This window comes from Haliotis cracherodii, unplaced genomic scaffold (assembly GCF_022045235.1).
Source record: "Haliotis cracherodii isolate W230 unplaced genomic scaffold, xgHalCrac1.p SCAF_27, whole genome shotgun sequence".
Lineage (NCBI taxonomy): Eukaryota > Metazoa > Mollusca > Gastropoda > Lepetellida > Haliotidae > Haliotis > Haliotis cracherodii.
In genome coordinates this window covers 1,237,871-1,261,026 of record NW_027266283.1, presented here as the reverse complement: position 1 = coordinate 1,261,026, position 23,156 = coordinate 1,237,871, and the positions used below count along the sequence as shown (strand labels likewise).

The 23,156-nt window shown below is 43.7% G+C and overlaps 1 protein-coding gene across 1 annotated transcript; it reads left to right on the top strand.

Annotated features, from left to right (window-relative positions):
* The first annotated feature begins 13,305 nt into the window (after positions 1-13,305).
* On the top strand, positions 13,306-14,679 carry LOC139473250 (uncharacterized). The gene has a single exon (XM_071255782.1). The coding sequence runs from the start codon at positions 13,306-13,308 to the stop codon at positions 14,677-14,679; it is 1,374 nt and encodes a 457-aa protein (XP_071111883.1).
* Positions 14,680-23,156: the final 8,477 nt, after the last annotated feature.

The following is a 23,156-nucleotide window of genomic DNA, read 5'->3' as shown; positions in this document are numbered from 1 at the left end:
TAATTGACAATACAGCTCATGCCAGGAAATCACAGTTTTAATTTGGAGTGAGTAAACTAACTGTAATGTGTATGATGTGTACACACTGAACAAGAACATGTTAAAAGTCAAACGTCGCTTCCCGTTTGAATCTCGGCCATGGCGGAGACGTTCACTCACGCCGCTAGTATTATAGGCATAAAACAATAGATAAAAGAATAGTAATTAACAAGTCATTAAGACACTCATAGTAATTATATAAATAAACAAGATGAGGGGCTAACAGCGTAAGAAATAGGTATAACACATGGGAAGATATAGGAAGGGCAGGCGATATAGGAATTGAGGAGCACAGGAGACATACTGGGTCACTGTTAACCAGGGGTGACAGTAGTAGGTCGAGGGTCGGGGTGATAGAGCAAAACAATAAAGGTAACATAACAAGGGAACATACAGGTTGCCAAAGACAAAATAGATTGGGAGAAGAAACGTAAGGGAAATTGCCCTCGGATTCATATATGGTTTGGGGGGTGACAGTACAGACTCTGGAAGTCAAGACGGTCACATTACCACAAGTCCTAAAAAGAACCTAGAGATTAGACAACAGTGGGCTAGGACGACCTAATGTCAGGGGAGATAGGTGGATGGCCAATGACAATGGAAAAAATGAGTAAGGCCATGACGTAAGTCGGGAGTAAAAAGACAAGGAAACGGGAGGTTCGGGATGGCTGGAGGATCCCACTTGAACACTGTGGTCACGTTCTAATATTCGAAAAGAAACATACAAACCTCCAGTATTTTGACTAGGGATTGAAGCCTTGCGGCCGAAGTTCCGTAATTATTAAGTGACCATAGAGTGGGTTGACCAACAACACTAGAGTGAATAAAAGCTGCTTGAACGAAGATCACTCTTTGTAGTTGTTGGAGTAACTACGGTAATAAATCCAAGGCCCTCGGGTACTGACATTGTACCTCTCGCTCGTCCCCGAGCGTCAGCACCAGAAACGAGGGGATTACCGTGGTCAGGTCGAAGAAGTACTCGAATTGCCATCCTGGTAATCAACAACAATTACCGTATTTTACCATCCTAAATAAACCTTGGATACGTGGTGGACTGATGCGGGGTACGATCTTCCCTGGCAGTCCAAAAGGCATTGTCGGGTAACGTTGTGCAGCGGGTGCACAAATAAGATAACGTTGCGCAGCGGTTGCGCAAGCAAAAGCAGAACGGTGCGGCGGTCGCACAGATAAAAGTGACGTGGTGCAGCGATTGATGACAAAAGGTATTGTCGGGTGACGTTTTTCAGCGGGTGCACGAACAAAGTAATATTGCGCAGCGGTTGCGCAAGTGAAACTGGACTTGTGCAGCGGTTGCACAAGTAAGGTAACTGCGTACAGTATTGCACCAGGCAGTTAATAACGCAGAGAAGTAGAGCGGGTGAAGTAACCGTTCTGGAACGGTCACCGGCAAAGAGATCACTGGCACGGGAAGGAACGGTGCAGACGGCTGCACAGCCACGACCACACCGAGATCAAGGGGAACAATTGGAAAGGGACTGAAGGGTGCCGAATCAAGAGGACGGGAGAAGTGAAAGAAATCTGAACAGAACCATAAGTGGTGACATTTTGTGCGTGGTGCCAAGTTCTTGGGACCTAGTCATTCGGGTAAGCAGATCTTTGATGCATGAGATTGTATATATCCATACGTGTGTACATTGTAAAAGAGCGAGATCCCTGAATTAATCATGCCACTTACTCCTCACGTTACTGATGAACCAATATCGGTGAAGCCGGTAAACCAACAATGCCTGACACCAGTCAGTACTTCCAACCCAGCCTGGTCGGCACTGTTTTCATCACCACCTGCTAGTAATGAAGTATGCCCTGATGACATAGCTAGCGCCACAACCATGACTAGCACTACAACCGTAGTGTCAATGGTCTCCCCTATTCCAGCGCCTAGTAGCTTGATATTGGACCACCCCCCTCTGCCATTTCAATGGTCACCCTTCAACACTCCTGTAACGGGCCCCCAGCTGACACAGCCGGATATATTTACCACCCCCATCACGAGTACGGTTAACGTTCCCAGTTGTACTGCCCCCCCAGCTTACCAGACAAATACACTGGCTCCCCCGTATAGCGCAAATTCCAGTTCTCCAGTGGGGGGGGGACCCCACGCATTCCATCACAAGGGCTGTTTGACTGTCCGCGGTGCCAATAAATACATATGATGGCCAGGATCCCCTAAAAGCTGAGGGATGGTTAAAAAAGTATGAACGTTACTGTAGAGTACATGGTTACACGGAGGAGGAAAAGCGGGAATTGTTTCCCTTATATCTATCAGCACAGGCCGCACACTGGTTTGAAGGGACAGTAGCTAAAGACAATTGCTCATGGCAAAGCCTTAAGAAGGCATTCCTCCAGCGTTACGCCCCAAACTCAATAGTAATGCTAAAAAGAGCTAATGAACTTATTGATAGAAAACAAAAACAGGCCGAACCGTTTGCCGACTTTCTACAAGCAGTCAGGCACCAGGCAGCGATTATTGGCAGGAACAACGACGATTTTATCAGGGATCTCGTTCTTAGGAATGCTTGCCAAAATGTAAAAAGATTTGTACTCACTAGGCCACACTCGACCCTAGCAGAGGTGGTACGAAGCGCGGAAATCGCTGACGCGACTGATTGCCCTGAAAACGATTCACAGGTCATGCATGCCATTCATTTGTTGAGTGAACAGGTAGATGAGCTTACCACCAACTCACGTCAAAGTACGACACAACCTGTAAATGTGGTAGATTTAAGTCAGTATTTACAACACCAAATACCACAAGATACACCAAATTACTCAGAACACCTGGCAACACCTACTCGACAAAGAAATTACCAAACACAGAATTATACTTACACCCAGGTGGGATCACCCAACAATCGTAAGGATCGGTACTTGCCTCAGAAGAACTATCAGTATAAGACAGAAGGTTATGCCCCCCAACGGAATCCGATACAGAACACTCGTTCATATACGTGTCGGGGATGCGGTATGGCGCATACCCACCCCAGAGAATGTAGGGTCAGATTAATACATTGCTTTCGCTGCAATAAACAGGGACACATTGCTCGACAGTGTACAACACAACCACCCCCAATTTGACGCCAAGTAATTGAAAATAGTCCCACTCACTACCACACACAATGCTATCTACATTCTGACATTCCACAAAGCAGAGATGTGCAAAGTGAGCCAGCTCCTCATTCAGCCATCAGTATACAGGGGTCGACACCCGCTGCCTCCCCTCAGTTGACAGTACAAGCCGCCCCCGACAATAGTCAGACAGGCAGCCTCCAACCCACCCACCCCCCACAAATTACAACCCCCCCCATAGAGTGCACGAAATCGAAACCATGCACTGAGAGGAGAGTTAGTTTCCTCCTCGATCCCCCCTCCACACCAGTGGACACTCCCGTTGAGCAACAAGTATTGGAAAATCACGATAAGGGCCCAGGTAGTCTCCTACCCACTTCCCCTCTCCAACAAATAAACTCTTCCACAACACAGTCCTCTACGAAACAACATGTGAATAACCTACCTGACACCCCTACGTTAGACATGGGAAGCCAAACAGACGGCATCCGTACTCCACCTGACTCCCTTACCCACTTAGACTGGGCTGTTGGAAGCAAATCAGAACAACATCACACGGTGACTGGTAATGGACTATATTCTGAGACAGGAATCGACATCAAGCATCAACGACATTCATCCAACCATGGGGGACCTCACACCACCTCCCCACCTCCCGTTATTGTAATGTCCCTGCAGACAATCAACAGTATACACCTGGCAAACAGTATGATAGCCATCAGCATTAAATCTCATGATTTCCGAGCACTAGTAGACACTGGTGCCTCATCTTCATGTCTCAACTTATCTCATTACCAGAGTTTGGGCATCAATGAAACACTACACCCCCCACAAGCTCCACGGGTTAAATTAGTTGGGGCAGATGGCACGCCACTTACAATAACAGGAGTGGTGACACTACCAGTCACAGTAGCACATCTAAAACTGTCTCAGACTTTTTATGTCGTTGAGGGGTTACAACAAGATGTCATATTGGGATTAGATTTCCTAACTGATCACGTAGCTTCGATAGATTTTACCAAACGACAGTTAGTCCTACACAAGGGTCTCACAGCTACACCCTTCTTAACACCATACCACACCTTACCAGCTCGTACGGGAAGCTTGCTTACCATTCCCCCCTACACAGAAGCTTGTTTTTCAGTACAAATCACATCCGGAACCAATGGGCTCACCGGCCTATTACAACCTTCTACCACACTTGCACAAATTTATTCGATAGTTGGCAGCCACTGTCTAGTGTCTTTAGACAAGACAAGCGCACCCTTCCAAGTGTTAAATCCTCAAAACACCACAGTAAATATCCCCACAGGAACGGTGGTAGCAAATTTTGAAACGTTGTAGGAAGATTTTGATTTGGGGGTCCACTTATTGATGGAGGATTCAGAGATACGGAATGCAGATAGGTCAACTGTCAACATAGATGGACAGTCACCATCCAAGGTGTCAACTGTCAACACAGATGACCATTCATCATTAAAGGTGTCAACTGTCAACATAGATGGCCATTCATCATCAAAGGTGTCAACTGTCAACATAGATGACCATTCATCATCAAAGGTGTCAACTGTCAACATAGATGGCCATTCATCATCAAAGGTGTCAACTGTCAACATAGATGACCATTCATCATCAATGGTGTCAATTGTCAACATAGATGACCATTCATCATCAAAGGTGTCAACTGTCAACATAAATGACCATTCATCATCAAAGGTGCCAACTGATAACACAGATGACCATTCATCATCAAAGGTGTCAACTGTCAACATAAATGGACGGTCACCATCCAAAGTTTCAACTGTCAACACAGATGACAATTCATCATCAAAGGTGTCAACTGTCAACATAAATGGACGGTCACCATCCGAGGTGTCAACTGTCAACATAGATGGCCATTCATCATCCAAGGTGTCAACTGTCAACATAGATGACCATTCATCATCAAAGGTGTCAACTGTCAACATAGATGGACGGTCACCATCCGAGGTGTCAACTGTCAACATAGATGGCCATCCATCAACAGAGGTGTCAACCGTCAACATGGATGGCATTCGAAATGCACTTCAACCAACCGTCAACATAGATTGTCAGTCATCAGTCAAGATGTCAACTGTCAACATGAATGATCGGTCATCACTCGGGAAGTCAACTGTCAACATTGATGATCAGTCGCTGACGGAGTTGTCACCTGACAATAGGAAGGCCATTCCCAGTGACCTTAGGACTCCAACCAACATAGATGACCAGTACTACGAGAAGTCAACCGACACCACGACAACAGGAACAAAAGCCTCAGCCCCTGATTACCTCATCAAGGACATGCCATCCACTCCAATGGCGCCCTCAATATTAAACAAACTTCTTCGGCTTGATGAACGTACGCAGAATGACTACCGCAACCAAGCTACAGAACTGAGTCTAGACTTAACTCAGGCCAATCTTACTGCTAAGGAACGAAACATCTTGCTGTTGTTTTTGGGCCAACATCGGGACGTCTTTGCCAAAGACATCACAGAATTGGGACGCACCCACCTCTTCGAATGCCACATTGACACGGGTTCTCACCATCCATTACGACAAAGACCTTATCCAGTCAACCCAAACCAACGTGAAGAACTTGGCAAACATTTACAACAAATGTTGGATCACGATATCATCGAGCCTTCCTTCTCACCCGGGGCCGCCCCTGTACTACTGGTTAAAAAAAAGGACTCGACGACGAGATTCTGTGTAGATTTTCGCCGACTTAACAAAATCACCTCAATTGAACATTGGCCTTTGGTTAATATCGACCAATCCCTCATGTCACTCGGAACAAGCCAAGCAAGTTACTACACGAGCCTGGATCTGATGGCTGGATATCACCAAGTTCCGATGGCCGAGGACAGTAAACAGAAAACCGCCTTTATCGTACAAGGGGAAGGGGCATATCAGTTCAAGGTCATGCCGTTCAGATTGGTAAATGCCCCAAGCTGCTTTTCCTTCATTATTTCGTCCTTATTCTCCTCCATGTCATGGAAATCTGTCTTAAGCTACTTGGATGATCTCTTGATCTACTCCAGAACATTCGAAGAACATCTGGACCACTTAGAAGCGGTCTTTGGCAAACTCAGGATGGCAAACTTGAAACTTAAACCTTCTAAGTGTCATTTTGCCCTCTCCACATCCATTATCTGGGTCATGTCATATCTAAAGATGGCGTCGCAATGGACCCCGCCAAGGTAGACAGCGTCATCAACTATCCTCAACCTACTGGCACCAAAGCACTTAGATCCTTCTTGGGGTTGGCAGGATACTACCGAAAGTTTATCAAAGGTTATGCCAGCATTGTGGAACCACTCCACTATCTCCTACGTAAGGACATCCCTTACACTTGGACCACATCAGCAGAAAACGCTTTTACAACACTTAAGACAGCTTTGACATCCGCCCCTATCCTGGCATACCCAGACTTCTCTAGACCCTTCATCCTAGCGTGTGACGCTTCAGAACAGTGTGTGGGGTTTGTGTTATCACAAAAAGGTACTGACGGCAAGGAACACCCCATCTCATTTGCAGGGAAAAGCCTAACCCCGACGCAGAAGAAATATTCAATCACAGAAAAAGAGTGTCTTGCTATTGTTCTGGGCCTCAAACATTACCACCCCTTCCTGGCTGACAGCCACTGTACTGTGATCACAGATCATGCAGCTCTGCAATACTTGAACACTATCAAAGATGCAACGGGACGCCTGGGTCGTTGGAGCATACTACTTTCACAGTATGATTTACATATTACCTATGTCCCAGGTCCCAAAAATGGGAATGCTGATGCCTTGAGCCGACGCCCCTACCCCAGCTGGGAAGATGATGAACGAGAGGAACTACTGGGTATCGACTCTATCACTAACCCTACAGACTCTCCAAACACAACGTTTGACCAGCTGGAAACCACAAAGGATCTGACTCCTGCCACAAACATAGAAAAATTAAAATTTCTGGAAGGAATATCACCCGATCAGCTGAAGGACCTGCAAAAAGCTGATCCACTCTTCCAGGATATCATGAACTACCTAGCCGACGGGACACTGCCAGATGGCGAACAAGCAGCCAGGAGAGTTATACTAGAAGCTGCAGACTACGAGCTAGATGATGGCCTACTGATACATTTCTACACACCAAGGGACCGTACAGAGCTTCCAATGCGAACTTATCGCCAAATTTGCATTCCCATGCCCCTCAAACAAGACATTGTCCGGGCGTACCATGACCACCTTCTGGCCGCACACCCAGGGGTAGACCGCTGTTATGCAGCCATCCGCCTGAAGTACTATTGGAAGGGAATGTACACCTTCGTCAAAATGTGGGTCGCCACATGCGTACAATGCCAAACAGCGAAACAGGACTTCCATTATCATCCGGCACCACTAAAACCACTACAGATAGTGGATGTATTTGACCGTTGGTCCATTGACTTACTTGGGAAATTTACTACCACCAGTGAGGGTTATCAGTATGTCCTAGTTTGTGTCGATTCAGCATCAAGATGGCCTGAAGCCTTCCCTCTCAAATCCAAGAAAGCCAAGGAAGTAGCCACCGCTTTCTACGATGGCATCATCACTAGACACTCTACCCCAAGAGCGTTACTGACAGATAATGGGGGGGAATTTATTTCACGGATTCTCACGGAACTGTGCAAAATCCTGGAAGTCAAACGACTCCGGACGTCACCTTTTCATCCCGCCACAAATGCGGCGGTGGAACGAATGAATAGCGTGATTTCACAGGCCATCAGAGTGTACTGTGACGATGCTAGAGAGGCATGGCCACACTTACTCCCAAGTATTATGGCAGGATATCGTCTCAGTCCAGCCATAAATTCCACAGGTTATTCACCATACTTCATGATTTACGGCAGGGAACCACGACTCCCTATCGACAACATTCTACAACCTATACCAGCGGACCTTCCTTATGCAATTAGGACTGACCTCAGGCAATTACTGGACAATTTGGAAATGACACGGAATATTGCACAGGCCAACGTCAAGGCCGCACAGGACGCCTACAAGGCACGATATGATTTGAAGGCTCAGGACCCCAGCTTTACCGTAGGACAAAAGGTGTGGCTCAAGAAGGGCAACCTGTTACCCCACGTGTCAAGGAAGCTCCAAAGAACATACACAGGGCCATTCTACATTGTGTTCGCATACGAATCACCAAACTACCTTCTACGTCGTTGTGGAACACACAGACCCCTACGAGCCCCAGTCCATGCGAACCGATTGAAACCATACCTTGGACCGGAAAACCGGCCGACGGATGTGAAATTGCCAGAACACATTGGCACACAGGACCCTGATTCCACCAACACTGACTCTGATGAGGAGGAATGGGATCCGGACGACGATGTTCCGTTGTCCATCCTTCAACGAAAAATCCAAGAAACTACCCAAGCAACGGGAGCACCACCCTGCCATGACCTTTCCAAGGAAGAACCGGTCGTGGAGAAAATACTCCAATCCAAACGAATGGGAAAGGTCCGGCACTATAAAGTTAAGTATGCAGGGGAGACTCGGAGCCGTTGGGTTCCTCACACAATACTTCCTGACTTGTTGACAGAGAACTTCCACGCTGGCCGCACATGGAATATGAAAACACGTCAGAAAACAACACAACCAACAACCCCCAACTCAGTACCCCACAAAGACTCATGCACTACAGGGACAGCTTAAAATACCAGAGTTAGGAGACACCTGAGACGCCATGACACAAACACATCAAGACAATGCAAACACACTGAAGGGACTTGGAACACGGGCATAGCATGGTAGCGGGTACACTTTGAACCTAGAATAGGCTGAAAAAAAACAAAAAAACTTCAAGAAGTAATACCCACAAGATAGTTTCTTGTCGAGGATATAATGCCGACGAGATGGTTTCTTGTCGAGGATATAATGCCGACGAGATGGTTTCTTGTCGAGGATATAATGCCGACGAGATGGTTTCTTGTCGAGGATATAATGCCGACGAGATGGTTTCTTGTCGAGGATATAATGCCGACGAGATGGTTTCTTGTCGAGGATATAATGCCGACGAGATGGTTTCTTGTCGAGGATATAATGCCGACGAGATGGTTTCTTGTCGAGGATATAATGCCGACGAGATGGTTTCTTGTCGAGGATATAATGCTGACGGGATGGTTTCTTGTCGAGGATATAATGCCGACGAGATGGTTTCTTGTCGAGGATATAATGCCGACGAGATGGTTTCTTGTCGAGGATATAATGCCGACGAGATGGTTTCTTGTCGAGGATATAAGGCCGACGAGATGGTTTCTTGTCGAGGATATAATGCCGACGAGATGGTTTCTTGTCGAGGATATAATGCCGACGAGATGGTTTCTTGTCAAGGATATACTGCCGACGGGATGGGTTCTTGTCAGGAAGTGATGCCAATAGGGTGATAATTAGTCATGTGAAGGGACAAACATGATTCAGTTATGTAGTGTATCATGGGATAGATATCAGGGGTGCCAGGATCAAGAACATGTTGCCTACCACCAGTGCGCAATGGGGGTGGGTGACATGTGAAAAAAACTGGCATCAGGTAATAGGGGTTGCCTGCTACCATGGGATTTAACAAAGCATTTCAGCCACTGCACCGACACAATCACGCACAGGATACACGGACAATGCACTGATAGGAACTTCACCTCACACATAATAGCTTGACAACTAGTATTGGGAAAAAAATGTATCTAATGAAGTTATTGCATCAATAGGACCCCAGATACTATCACTAAGGACATCTTTATCTGTTCCCAGGCGAGATGTTGCTCTGGCTGTTGACGACCACCGCCCTAAGCCTGATTTGGAGTATACAAGGGACAATTAGTCTGGAGAATGATCTCCAGAGATTACATTTTGGGGTTCTGTTTAAAAATTTGGGGAGACTTAAAACATACGACCAAACTTGGGTACACACATTTGCAATGACACTGCCGAAAACACTTCCTACAGATCTCACATTCAAATTCCCGCGATGTGTCGCTGCATTTAAGGGTACCCCTGCCAGATGCTTACAGACAAAGAACGTAACGGAACCACTTTTGAATTACACTCGGGACATACACCACGCCGCAACCCAACACATACAGGATACCCTTGACACCATCAAACACTTCATACCAGAAAGTACAGAACCTCAAAGCCAATCGCGCCAACAACGCAGCTTATTACCATTTTTGGGTACCATAGCTAAGGGCCTCGCGGGGGTCGCCACAGAAAGGGATTTAAAGATCATTGCGGATCATGTTAGACTGCTAGCAAATGAAGTTCACCTACGCGACATAGCCTTTAACCTCACCGGGCACACCATGGCATCATATATGACTAAAACTAACTCCCGCCTGGATAACCTAGTAAGAATTGTAACGCTTAATCACAACCAAATAGTCCTAGCATCACAACGTAGCCTCCGGGAGAATGACTGGTACAAACAATTATTTGCCACCTTACTCACATTAACCACACAACAGTTGCACCTTACCAATGAACTGAACGCCCACGCACGGGACCTCCTGACCAGTACATCAAAACTCCTACAAGGCCAACTACCACAAGAATTGATTCCATTATCTACGCTCAGAGTGGTAATAAATAGAATTCGACTCCAGTTAGCCTTACATTATTCCGACTTTGACCTCGTGCATAAGGACCCGCGTCAATATTACACCCAGGCACATGTGAAAGTCACCCGGAAAGGGGATATTCTTTTCCTGTCCCTATTAGTACCCATCACCCCATTTAAGGAAGCCACTACCCTTTACCAGACCACAGCTATCCCAGTTCCATTACATGAAGACTCGAACGATACTACCATAGTCAAAAACCTTGCAAGATTCATCGCGGTGTCACAGAGGGATAAACGGTTTGTAGAGTTTACGAGGGAGGAGTACGACTCATGTATAGACACAACGACCACACAATGTAGTAGTCTACCAGCGGAAAGGAGCTTCGTAAATCCCACATGTACGCTTGCACTCATCCAGAATGATATCGATTTGGTACATGAATTGTGCAACTTCCACTTGGTACCCGATGGAGCGGAGTCACAACTATACGAATTAGGTACAGGACAATTACTTCTCATTAAAATACCCAAATTAATCTACACATGCGCGAACGTAACAAAAATCCAGCAGGGATGTAATTATTGCCTGGCGCCTATCTACTGTTACTGCTCTATCCAAGCAGTAGGGAAGATGCTTCCCCCACGCCTTACTGGTTGCAGACAACCAGAAGACACATCCTTTGTAAATTACACGTTAAACGTAGCCCTGCTCCGGCATTACTTTTCGACACAAGACATCCTGAAGAGATTACCGTCCTTAGTCGCAAAGGAACCAGTTGCTTACAAAACGGCACCATTTCGATTGTCAAACGCTTCATTTACTAATCTTATGAAAACAGACACAAAAATCAGTATTAACTTAAAACATGCCGTCGCCAAAGCCAAGGCCAACGAAATTATATACACTAACCCGGCCGATCCTTTGTACCTGGATGCACTGACGAGTACTGAAGGGAACACCGATTGGTTCGGGGTAGTAGCCTATTCCACTTACGTAATGTGGGCTTGTATTGCTGTGCTGTTCGTCTCGGTAGTTCTTACGAACCGTCGCATAGCGGCAATACAGGCACAACTAACTTTAAGAGCGGCGTTGGCCACGGCGGCGGGAATATCCATACCTCAGAGTCCTTTGGTATGGACGCAACCTGCTACCGCCACCACAACAACCGACACGCCTGGTTTGTCGGCAGCGGCCATATTCAAACCCCTTTGGAATCTGGAAATGATGGTATTACTGTTGGTTATAATATTGTTCATAACGCTGGCAATTTATTTCTACCGGGTCCAAACCAACTCCACCACGACGCTCTACCTAAGTTTCTCGACTCCACATGACAACCTTAGACTCAACCTCCACAAGGTTGACGCCCCGCCGATGGTACTGGCCCTTTCTCAGTCACAATATATCCCGGAAAACATTCAGATTACACATCACTGGCTCACTTCCAAGATATACATCAAATGGCCCATGAGTAATGTGTCCCTGTGTAACACGCTTACAGATACCCAAATCGCCCTCCCTGTAGCACTAACTGTCCCTCGACATGTGGCTGGACGGCTGTATACGGTCTTCCAGGGCAGATATTTATTGTTTATGTACCTAGTACAATTTAGAACGACTTATCCTGTTTCGGCCGGACCCTCAAATTCCCATGCCAGTCAAACCCCAACAGCAAGTCAATACAAGGGCAGGTCGGGGGGCGGACTATATCCAGCGCTAAATGGTTAACATTTATACAATGAACACCTCCAAAGCAACCTTACAGGATAAGATTTGCTAGATAAATAATACAAGTACTCAACAACAAATAAAATAAAAAAAAAAATAAAAAATTAAAACACGCAAGACTCCGAACAAAACAAAACTGTCCTTGTTATCAAAACAAACAAAACAACAACAACAAAACAAACCCTACATTGGGCTCCTGCATATTCTACATCCACTTTAACACCCTAAAGTTGTCCTTCGCACACACGTGGGCTATCAAGGTGAATCAACACCGGACACAGTGGGTTACTTGGGTACATATACGTAAATACAGAAACAAACACAACAAACAACATACAAAACAAAAACAAAAGCAAAAACAAAACAATGTTGGTTGGTACACTCATCTACGTCTGTACGTATCAGTTTGACAGGGGTGTTATCCCTGGAACTTCACATTCATACGATCCGTACGATAATTCGCAATATCTATATGTGCAGATAAAGCGTTGGTTGGTACTACCATCTACGTCGGTACGTATCAAGTTCGACGGGAGTCTCATCTACGCCGGTACGTATCAAGTTCGACAGGGGTATTACCCTGGAACTTCGAGTCCTTACCCCTGGAACTTCGAGTCCTTGCAATCCGCACAATCATTCGAATCACCATACCCATATATAAAGGATTGACCGTTACTCGTATCGCAGTCGTATGTGTTCAGTTCAACAGAGGTGTTACGCCTGGAACTACATTCGGCGGCGACTACCGATCGTTACTTTAAGTGCAATTATATATATAATATTGTTAGTGTGCAATTATTAACATACATATTGGTTTGAAACCCTGTAACGTGATGGATACGCAGACGGTTGAACATGTTGTGACTTCTTTTGATAACGAATTCGGCAAAACGACCGCCCCTGTTGTCATTCCGGAAAAATTATGGCGAAAATTGTGTCGGCTCTCCCTATTCTTTAAATGTCTTTCTGGCTACATTTTTAATATGGGAGAACATTGGGGAAAAACCCATTTAGCAGACGGAAGGTTCAAAACTTACAAACGTCGTCAGTTCACATTGAACCCTCCAATACTTTTTACGCCCAGCCCCCCTGATTTGGCCGACCGTATAGGAAGGGCCCTCTATCTAGCAGCAAACCCAGGACCACTGACCGATGTCCCCGAATCGTTAGGTATAGGAGCGGCCGTACTTTTAATGTACGGTTTATACTATGACTTACGAATGTTGATAGTATTAGGTGTTCAGACGGCAATCGGAGAATTGGATATGGCTATCCTTTTCCAATTACAACAATTACAGACGGACATGGGTGCCGACCTACAGAGTTATACAGAAATATTCTGGCAGTTAGCGGATATTCCTAGATCAGTCATCGGACGTACTCTGTCCAAACCAATAACGCCAGAAGTACTAGGAAGTTTAACAATGGGGTGGGACCATCTCACTTGTAGGCGATCGCAATTGGCGTTACGGCATGTCTTGACGCGATGCGCCCTTTGTTATAAAGACACATTTCCGATGAATGATCTGGGAACAAATTTTCCAACGGTAACTTTTTGCATATGGTGTCGCCGGATACAACACGTGGAATGTGCAGCCGCCCTGCTAAAACAGTCTGGCTTATCCTACCGCATAGTGACACTTAACGCAGGAACACCAAATGCCCGCCAGTATATAGAACTCGACTTCCCTACCAGCCACTATTCGGAAGCATTCGACGTGCAGCCAGGGTTTCTGGAAGGTCGTGTTTCTCCACCTTTAGACCTCAGATTCAATTTAGATCAGTGTTCAGTCTGTAGGGTACCTTTTGGCTGTGATTTCATGGAGGTGCCGAGTGACATTCCACCTATATTGTACAAAAATCCGGCCTTCACACCGCCCAAACATCCCCTTGATAGATTCGACGTAAGGACCTTCATAAATTATTTCAGATCGTCAACAGTACGAACACCACCGGGGAAACCGGTACGAATATATTTAAGCCAGTCGTCCCCTCTAATAGAATTTCCAAAAACATTGATGGACGAGACCAGACGCCTTATAGGTCCGCTCAATCGTAGGCTCGTAGAAACGAGGGCGCTACAAATTAGACTGTTCTACCCTCCTCAAAGTTCAGACTTTTGGGACGAATATTGTTGGAACAAGGGGGTGGCAGTTACGCAGTTAGCAGGCGGGTCGAATCTACACAATGACCCCAACGAAACGTAACATAGTTGTGCGGCAATACGAATCGTCTCACGGAGAGGTCACACATAATCAATGCGTCACCACCATGAATAGTTTATGTCTCTTAACTCTTATAATAGTGTATAAGTGTCGTTCTTAAGTAACATATTCCTTGTGTCCATCTGTGTACCCTGTGTGATTTATCGGTATTAAGGTTGTACCCATGCATATAATTCAAGGATTATTACTCCTATTGCACCTAAATCAGTGCAAACTAGTACAAATATATGCAAATGGGTGTCTCATTGTTATTAGAACTATGCCAATCTTTGTATATTAGACGTATATATCTATCGAAATTGTATTCACGTGTGTGTGTTTTTTGCAATTATGTGTGTATTTTCTGTAATTGTTCAAGGTCAACCAGCACTATGGTCACACCCATTTATTTAAAACAGTACGTAACCAAAAAAAAACAAAAAAAAAACCCATCCCAAACTGAACCAACCCAGATCCCCACGGCACTCTACCTTAAGCGTGTGAGGACACACTCTTCGTCAGACCGGGGATCGTATTATAGGCATAAAACAATAGATAAAAGAATAGTAATTAACAAGTCATTAAGACACTCATAGTAATTATATAAATAAACAAGATGAGGGGCTAACAGCGTAAGAAATAGGTATAACACATGGGAAGATATAGGAAGGGCAGGCGATATAGGAATTGAGGAGCACAGGAGACATACTGGGTCACTGTTAACCAGGGGTGACAGTAGTAGGTCGAGGGTCGGGGTGATAGAGCAAAACAATAAAGGTAACATAACAAGGGAACATACAGGTTGCCAAAGACAAAATAGATTGGGAGAAGAAACGTAAGGGAAATTGCCCTCGGATTCATATATGGTTTGGGGGGTGACAGTACAGACTCTGGAAGTCAAGACGGTCACATTACCACAAGTCCTAAAAAGAACCTAGAGATTAGACAACAGTGGGCTAGGACGACCTAATGTCAGGGGAGATAGGTGGATGGCCAATGACAATGGAAAAAATGAGTAAGGCCATGACGTAAGTCGGGAGTAAAAAGACAAGGAAACGGGAGGTTCGGGATGGCTGGAGGATCCCACTTGAACACTGTGGTCACGTTCTAATATTCGAAAAGAAACATACAAACCTCCAGTATTTTGACTAGGGATTGAAGCCTTGCGGCCGAAGTTCCGTAATTATTAAGTGACCATAGAGTGGGTTGACCAACAACACTAGAGTGAATAAAAGCTGCTTGAACGAAGATCACTCTTTGTAGTTGTTGGAGTAACTACGGTAATAAATCCAAGGCCCTCGGGTACTGACATTGTACCTCTCGCTCGTCCCCGAGCGTCAGCACCAGAAACGAGGGGATTACCGTGGTCAGGTCGAAGAAGTACTCGAATTGCCATCCTGGTAATCAACAACAATTACCGTATTTTACCATCCTAAATATACCTTGGATACTAGTACATTCAACAGTTAGCCTTCTCAACATTACTGTTGTCAGTGGACCTCGTTTCAAGCTTTTGACGTTTCGGAGCATAGAAATCACTGTGGTCACCAAGGAAGTTAATGTTTATCGTTCCTCCATATAGATCTATAGGAGGAGAGAAAATGGAATTGACAAAGTCGCACGGAGTTTGCTTGGATTGTGCGGAGGTCACAACATTAACGGATAGATATGTCCCTTCGGGAAGGGCAAGGTCACCGTGAGTGTTGGAAGAGATCATGTTACTAATGTCACGATGTTAATCGCCGGAGATACTGCTGTAGTTGTTCACACTTTGGATGTTTTTGTGACCGGAAATTTGCATGATTTCTGTGCTGGGTACACCAAACTCACGGAGTGATTGAATCGTGGTTTTCCTGGCCGAGTGATTTGTGACACGTTTTCCAGTGATTCCCGCTGAAGTGGATATTCTTTTCATAATTGAGCCAAGTTTATTTTTTCCAACTGGTCCACGTTTAAAGTAAAACCAAGGGGCAGGTGCGAATTTCGAATTCGTGGCCAAATAGAACGGAATATCTGGTGAACAAAAATCTACCGGGCGCAAACTGGCATACAGTTTGTACAGTGCAACTGGACATCGTGGGTCGTTGGTAGACCATGCACGGGGAGGCACGTCACGGACATTACGTGTGTCATTGCCTGTGTGTGTCTTTGTTTGACGTTCATTGTACTCAATGAACTCTCTACTATCAGAGTCGGGTTTTAGAACTACATCTCCCCAGCTCATCAAGTGATGAGGTTTTACACTTCGGAGACCAAAGTGTCTTGTGTTATTCAACCATAGTGTTATTAGGCTCAATTCGTTTGCATCAAACATCATGTTGATTTCATCATTGGACAGACTTTCGGCCCTAATAGGTAAGTTTCCTCGCCCTTCTCTTTTTAGAATTGTTTGTTTGGTTGACAGAACTTCACGAAGTTTTGAAAACTCACGATCCTGCAACAAGGACTTTTCATATCCCCTTGATTTTAGAAATCTGTCAATACTTGGTTCATAGTTCCGGCCGTTAGATTTCTTTGTCAAGATGAAAAAGCTACACAATACATCGCAAAGTTCATTTGGAGGTATGGTTTCATCCGGTCTAGAATCAGCGTTGGCGTTCATGAATTTCTCAAATACTTATGTCATATTGGGTTTTTCTCCAGGTGTTTTGATTTCGATTTTGATGTATGAAATTGTCGATGTTTGAACAGTCATACTGATACACATTGTCACCTGGTATTTCATAAAAAAACTCATCCTTAAATAGTTCCTCATAGACACATTCTGGAACAGTGTCAAATGGGTTCAAAACGGATATAGGGGCCGATGATACAGTCTCAGGAACAACAGTAACTCTATGCCGTCCTACTTGCCTCATTTCACCATTTAGAGTTTTGATATTGTAGGCATTGAATGTTCCAAGTGGCTGAACAATAGAGAGCTCCTGTCCTCTAACTTCTCCGTCAATTTTGACACAATCTTTAACACGAATAGTGGTAGCCATCTTTCGATCTGCGCTATTATTTTAGCAGACGATCGCGCGGGAGATGTTGGTTTTGTGTACAGTCCGTTTGGTTCCATTTGCACGTACAGTTGGGATAACAGAAGGGAAGTTAAAAACTATGTTAAAAAAGTGTACTGATTCAACCTGCAGTGACACACCTGAGGGGACCATCTCAAAACCCAAGCGATGTTTTAAAGTCGATTCATTTCAACAAGAGATGGTTAGAAACGCCATTAAGACTCTGTATAAACAAAATATCTATGTCCCTCTCCGTACTCTAAAAAAATATATGGAGACAAATCATTCTTTGACCATTTCAAATTATCAGTTATGGAAATTGCTACACCAATTTGGTTTCTGTTCCAAAAAAGTAGGCTCCGAAAATAGACATGCGTTATGCGAGAGGTCTGATACTGTTCGACTAAGGAACCATTTCCTACGCACAATACGAGAAAAACGTTATGAGGGTTATGAGCCCGTATACTTGGACGAAACGTGGGTAAACGCTTCCCATACCACAATAACACAATGGTTCCCTAGCTCCTCTTCTGATTTCTGTTCCAGGAAATTGCCACTTGGCAAGGGTGAGCGGCTTATTGTGCTCCATGCTGGCTGCAAGAGTCGGGGATTCCTACCAGGCTGTTTGCTAGTCTTCACGGCAAAATCCAAGGACCACCGAGACTATCATACCGAAATGAACGGCGCGGTATTCCTAGAATGGGTTAAAACTCAACTGGTACCGGTATTGCCCCCCAAGAGTCTGGTTGTCATGGACAATGCTCCATATCATGGCGTTCAGGTACCTAACACAAAAGCCCCAACGTCTAACAGTAGGAAGGGCGATATGATAGAATGGTTGACACACAAAGCAATACCGTATCCACAAAAAGCATTGAAACCTGTTCTGTTCTGATATTATAAAGTCTAATAAAACCACACCTGTCTAAAGTTGACGAGTATCTTAAAGAACATGGCCATTCAGTTTTGCGATTACCGCCCTATCATTGCGATTTAAACCCAATAGAACTAATTTGGGGTATCATTATATCGGATGTTGGCAGGCAAAATACAACATTCATACCGCGGGATGTACAGAAACTGGTTCAACAATCAATAGACACCATCACGCAGGAAACATGGCAAAAGTGTGTTGAGAATGTTGAGAATGAAATAGAGAGACATTATTGGGATCATAGTCAATTGGACCATGACACAATCAAGCCAGTGATCATCAGGGTAGACTCGGACAGCGGCGATAGCGATTCGGACAACAGCGACACCGATTCCAAATGCACTGCTACGGCTTCAGAAACCTGCAACAGTGACTCCGATTGAACACCCAAAACAGCTTTTGAGATGGCCCCCATATACGGTGCACATGCTTGTTCATTACCTGGCTGTTCCATGAGCCACTGGTCCTCCCTGGTATGGGATGGCGAAAAATGGCAACAATATGAGGATCGTTTGTTAAACAATTTTTTTATTCGGGTGTCCAAAATTATGAGACATACCATCAGAGTTGGTCTGTCCAATTCATGTCGCTGCGCACATTTTGGTTTTGTTGCAATTATTAGATTTTGAGTTAGTGATCAATTCATTGGTCTCAAATGGAATAAAACGGACTGTAGTATATTTGTTACCAAATGCAAAATGTTTCAAGTTAGCCAAACAAAAGGCATTTATTGTTATGACATGTATTGAAATTGCTTTTGATTGTTTGTAAATGTGTCTCGTTACCACGAGATTCCTACAGTTCTGCTTCGTAGTAGTAAAGAGTTGTGAAAGCGAATGACGTCTCGTGCTTGTTTATGAATGAAAAAAGTAGTTCCGGTGTGACCGAGGTCACGATTGTCCAATCAAAACGAAAAAAACGAGGTTAACCTTGTACGACACACGTGTGACGTACGGATTTAGTACCTAACCACCTGTATCCTCAACACGTGGGTAATAATAAATCTGTACGTCACACGTGTGTCGTACAAGGTTGACATTGTTTTATTCGTTTTGATTGGAGAACCGTGACCTCTGTCACACCGGGACTACTTTCTTCATTCATAAAAAATCGCGAGACGTCATTCATTTTGAAACTACAACGCAGAACTGAAGACATTAATGAGAACGAGAGCTATTTACAAACACTAACCAAACAAAATAGTCACACGCATCAAATTCGGTTTGCATTATATATAAGTTATGCATAGAGCTTCTACAGACATGATATAATCGAGCTTTATCCATTTACAATGTACGACTACTGATTAATAGAGCGAGGGTCCCCATGAGCGTGACGCAACCGATCACTTTCGCAACTTTCAATTTGAATTAACGTAAAAGGATAAGCGTGGTGAAATGAAGTCTGTTTAAACTATCTGGACAGATATCTAGACTTACTTGGGATGATCCGGTTGTGCCATCAATGTCCCCTTCGAAGCGTATTTTGTGGCGCTGTTTCGGGCGGTGTTGTTCATGAACGAACGTACACGACTGCACGACCAGATCACTAAAAGTGAACAGTTCTGATACAAATCATTCGAGAACTCCGTGGAAGTGTGCCTGACTTCTGATTTTGTGGCCCCAAACATCCCAAATGTGAACAATAACATTCCCTATCTCGCGTAAAACTATGTGAGTAGATCACGGTTGTCTTTTCTTATTCCGGTGGTGACCTTGCCCTTCGATCGTTCGAAGCTGTCACTGACATGCAAGCAGACTTGAGTTTGTTGATTTTCACGTCTTCAGTATAGGGTGGTACGGTTAACATGAATGTTTTTGGCGAACACTCTGATTTCCCTCTTCCAAAATGGTACGGACATGATATAAATTCAGCTGATAGATCAAGGAAACCGAACCATTTTGATTGCACAGACGGGACACCGGCAGTGCGAGTGACCGACTGTTAGTCCGATTTTCAAAGCACGGCGCTAATGTGACTTTTCAAATTTTCTAGTTGGTGTCCTTCGTTCTAACAACATGGCGCTTGATTTACCATAAGTTGAAGAATTTCTTCCAAAAGGATCTTGAGCGTCGGTGCTGTTTTGTTTGCAAACACAACTGCAGGCGCATGTTGTTAATGCGTATGCATAGAAATGTCAACAATGCCCATATTTGGGCATATATAAATATTCATGCGCAACCCGATTTTGCAACTGGTTTCAGTTTGGTCTGTCAACGAACGAAAGTTGCTATGTATTTACACTTAAATATATATTTAACGTGGGTAATAAATAAAATACCACTCTCATTCTCGTTAGATACCATTTTTACGAAACTCGTGGACTTTCGCTCGGTCAGATACCACAGATAGTCCACTCGTTTCGTAAAACCCTTTGATTGTTATGTAACGCAGTTTGTACATTCCAATTCATGTGAAGACTGCAACGAGTTACCATTTACAGATGATCTATTATCAGGTGAACTGTCACAGAAAGAGATTGAGTGTGCATTACACAATGAATCGGCCGGTGAAGAGGGAATACCAGCTGAATTTTATAGGTTATCAGGCAAAATTCTGATATTTAAAGTTATATTTTTATAAAATTATGAAGATTGGAGTGTTTCCGGAGTCGTGGAACGTGGGTATGATATTACCATCGGCAAATCGGGTACAAGGTCTGAGCCTAGTTATTACAGGGGTGTTTCTCTATTAAATGTAACGGGAAAGCTGTTAACTTTTATTATAGAAAAGCGTCTTAGAGTTTGGCTAGATGTGAATAATCTTCTATCTGAATCTCAAACTATTGAAAGGTTGACAAGCTATTTATATTGCAAGCTTTAGGTTCCAAATATTTATGTAAACCTAGAGGTCGCTTTTATTGTGCATTTGTAGATTTCGAAAAAGGTTATTTAAAAAAATATTATATTTACTTCTTACCAAAGGATGTCCAGGGAAATTGTATCTTGTTCTAAAATATATGTATTCATCGGTAAAGGCTTGTATTAAAACATAATCTGATAGAACACAGTGCTTCCTAACATCTAGTGGTGTACGCCAGGGATGTATGTTACGTCCAGTTTTGTAAATGTTTTTTCATTAATGAGCTCGTGACAGAAATATATAACGAATGTCATCATGGTGTGTTTGTCACACAAGATATTACAGATTTAATGTTACATCTATTTGCTGATGATATTATAAAGTTTTCATTCTCTGTTAATGGTCTACAGAAACAATCGGATGTATCACATTCTTTTTGCAGTAGATGGGAATTGGAAGTTAAGTTATGAAAAACAAATGGATTTGTTTTTAGAAATGGAGGTATCATTGCCAAAAATGAGAAATGGACACAGCAATATCGCCTTAGAATTGTTACTTATTAATAATATTTAGGCTTGACGCTATCATCTACACTGTCGTGGTCAGTTGCGTGCAAACACCGTGATTTTCTTCAAGCAAAATATACATGTATCCTTTTCTACAGCTTGTACTATATTTGACGGCAACATCGCACCAATCTTGCTATATGGAGCAGAAATATGGGGCGCAAAATATCATTACTCTATTGAAAAAGTACATGCTTCCTACTTTGAGCTTTTTAATGGTTGGAAAATATGCTTCCAACAAAGCTATTTTAGGTGAAACAGGACGTTATCCCATTCATGTATTAAGTCAACTTCGAATGACAAAATATTTGTTAAAAATGACCGAGGATGGAACGCAAAGATATCCTTACCAATGTTATAAACTACTGAAAGCTCTCGATGACAATGGCAAAACGAATTGGGTGTCCAATGTGAGATATTTATTATTTTCATGTGGCTATTCATTTGTGTGGATATCCAAATATGTAGGGGATACAAATTTGTTCTGATACTCGTTTGAATAAAGGTTACAGGATATGTATAGTCAAAACAGGCATGAAATTATATCTTCTCGTTTCTTTAGCCATTACAAGGATATTAAGTCTGCTATAGAACCAGAGAAGTATAGAAGTATGTTAGATGATAAATCGCTTAGGGCATTATGTAAATTCAGAGTGTCATTACACAGTCTCAGTGTAGATTTTTGACGAAGATGTGAAAAAGAGACGTTGAAATGGGTATCTGTAAAAACTGCCAATTATGATAAATTGAGGATGAATTTCATAATTTATTAGTATGTGACAAGTATGAACATTTATTCTGATGTTTAACAATAGGCATAAAAACAACATGTTAATGATCAGTCTTATAAAATCCAACAACTCGGCTGTTACACGTTCATTAGCCATATTGTGTTGAAACATATATTCTCTGCCAGATAGTTTTTATATATCATGTATATCACGTGATTAAGCCAATGATACTGAAAATGTCAACTGTACAATGGGCCATGTGGCCTTAAATACCGAATAAACTATCTATTAATTACACACAGACAGTGTCTCAGGCTGTCTCAGTCACTAATCACAATGTCCAGACCAAGACTGAGATTGAACCAGGTCGGAGAGTCATCCTTTAATGAATGCAGAGCCCCAGGTTCTGGTTAATTACCTGCACAGTGATAGATTAGTACGTTTT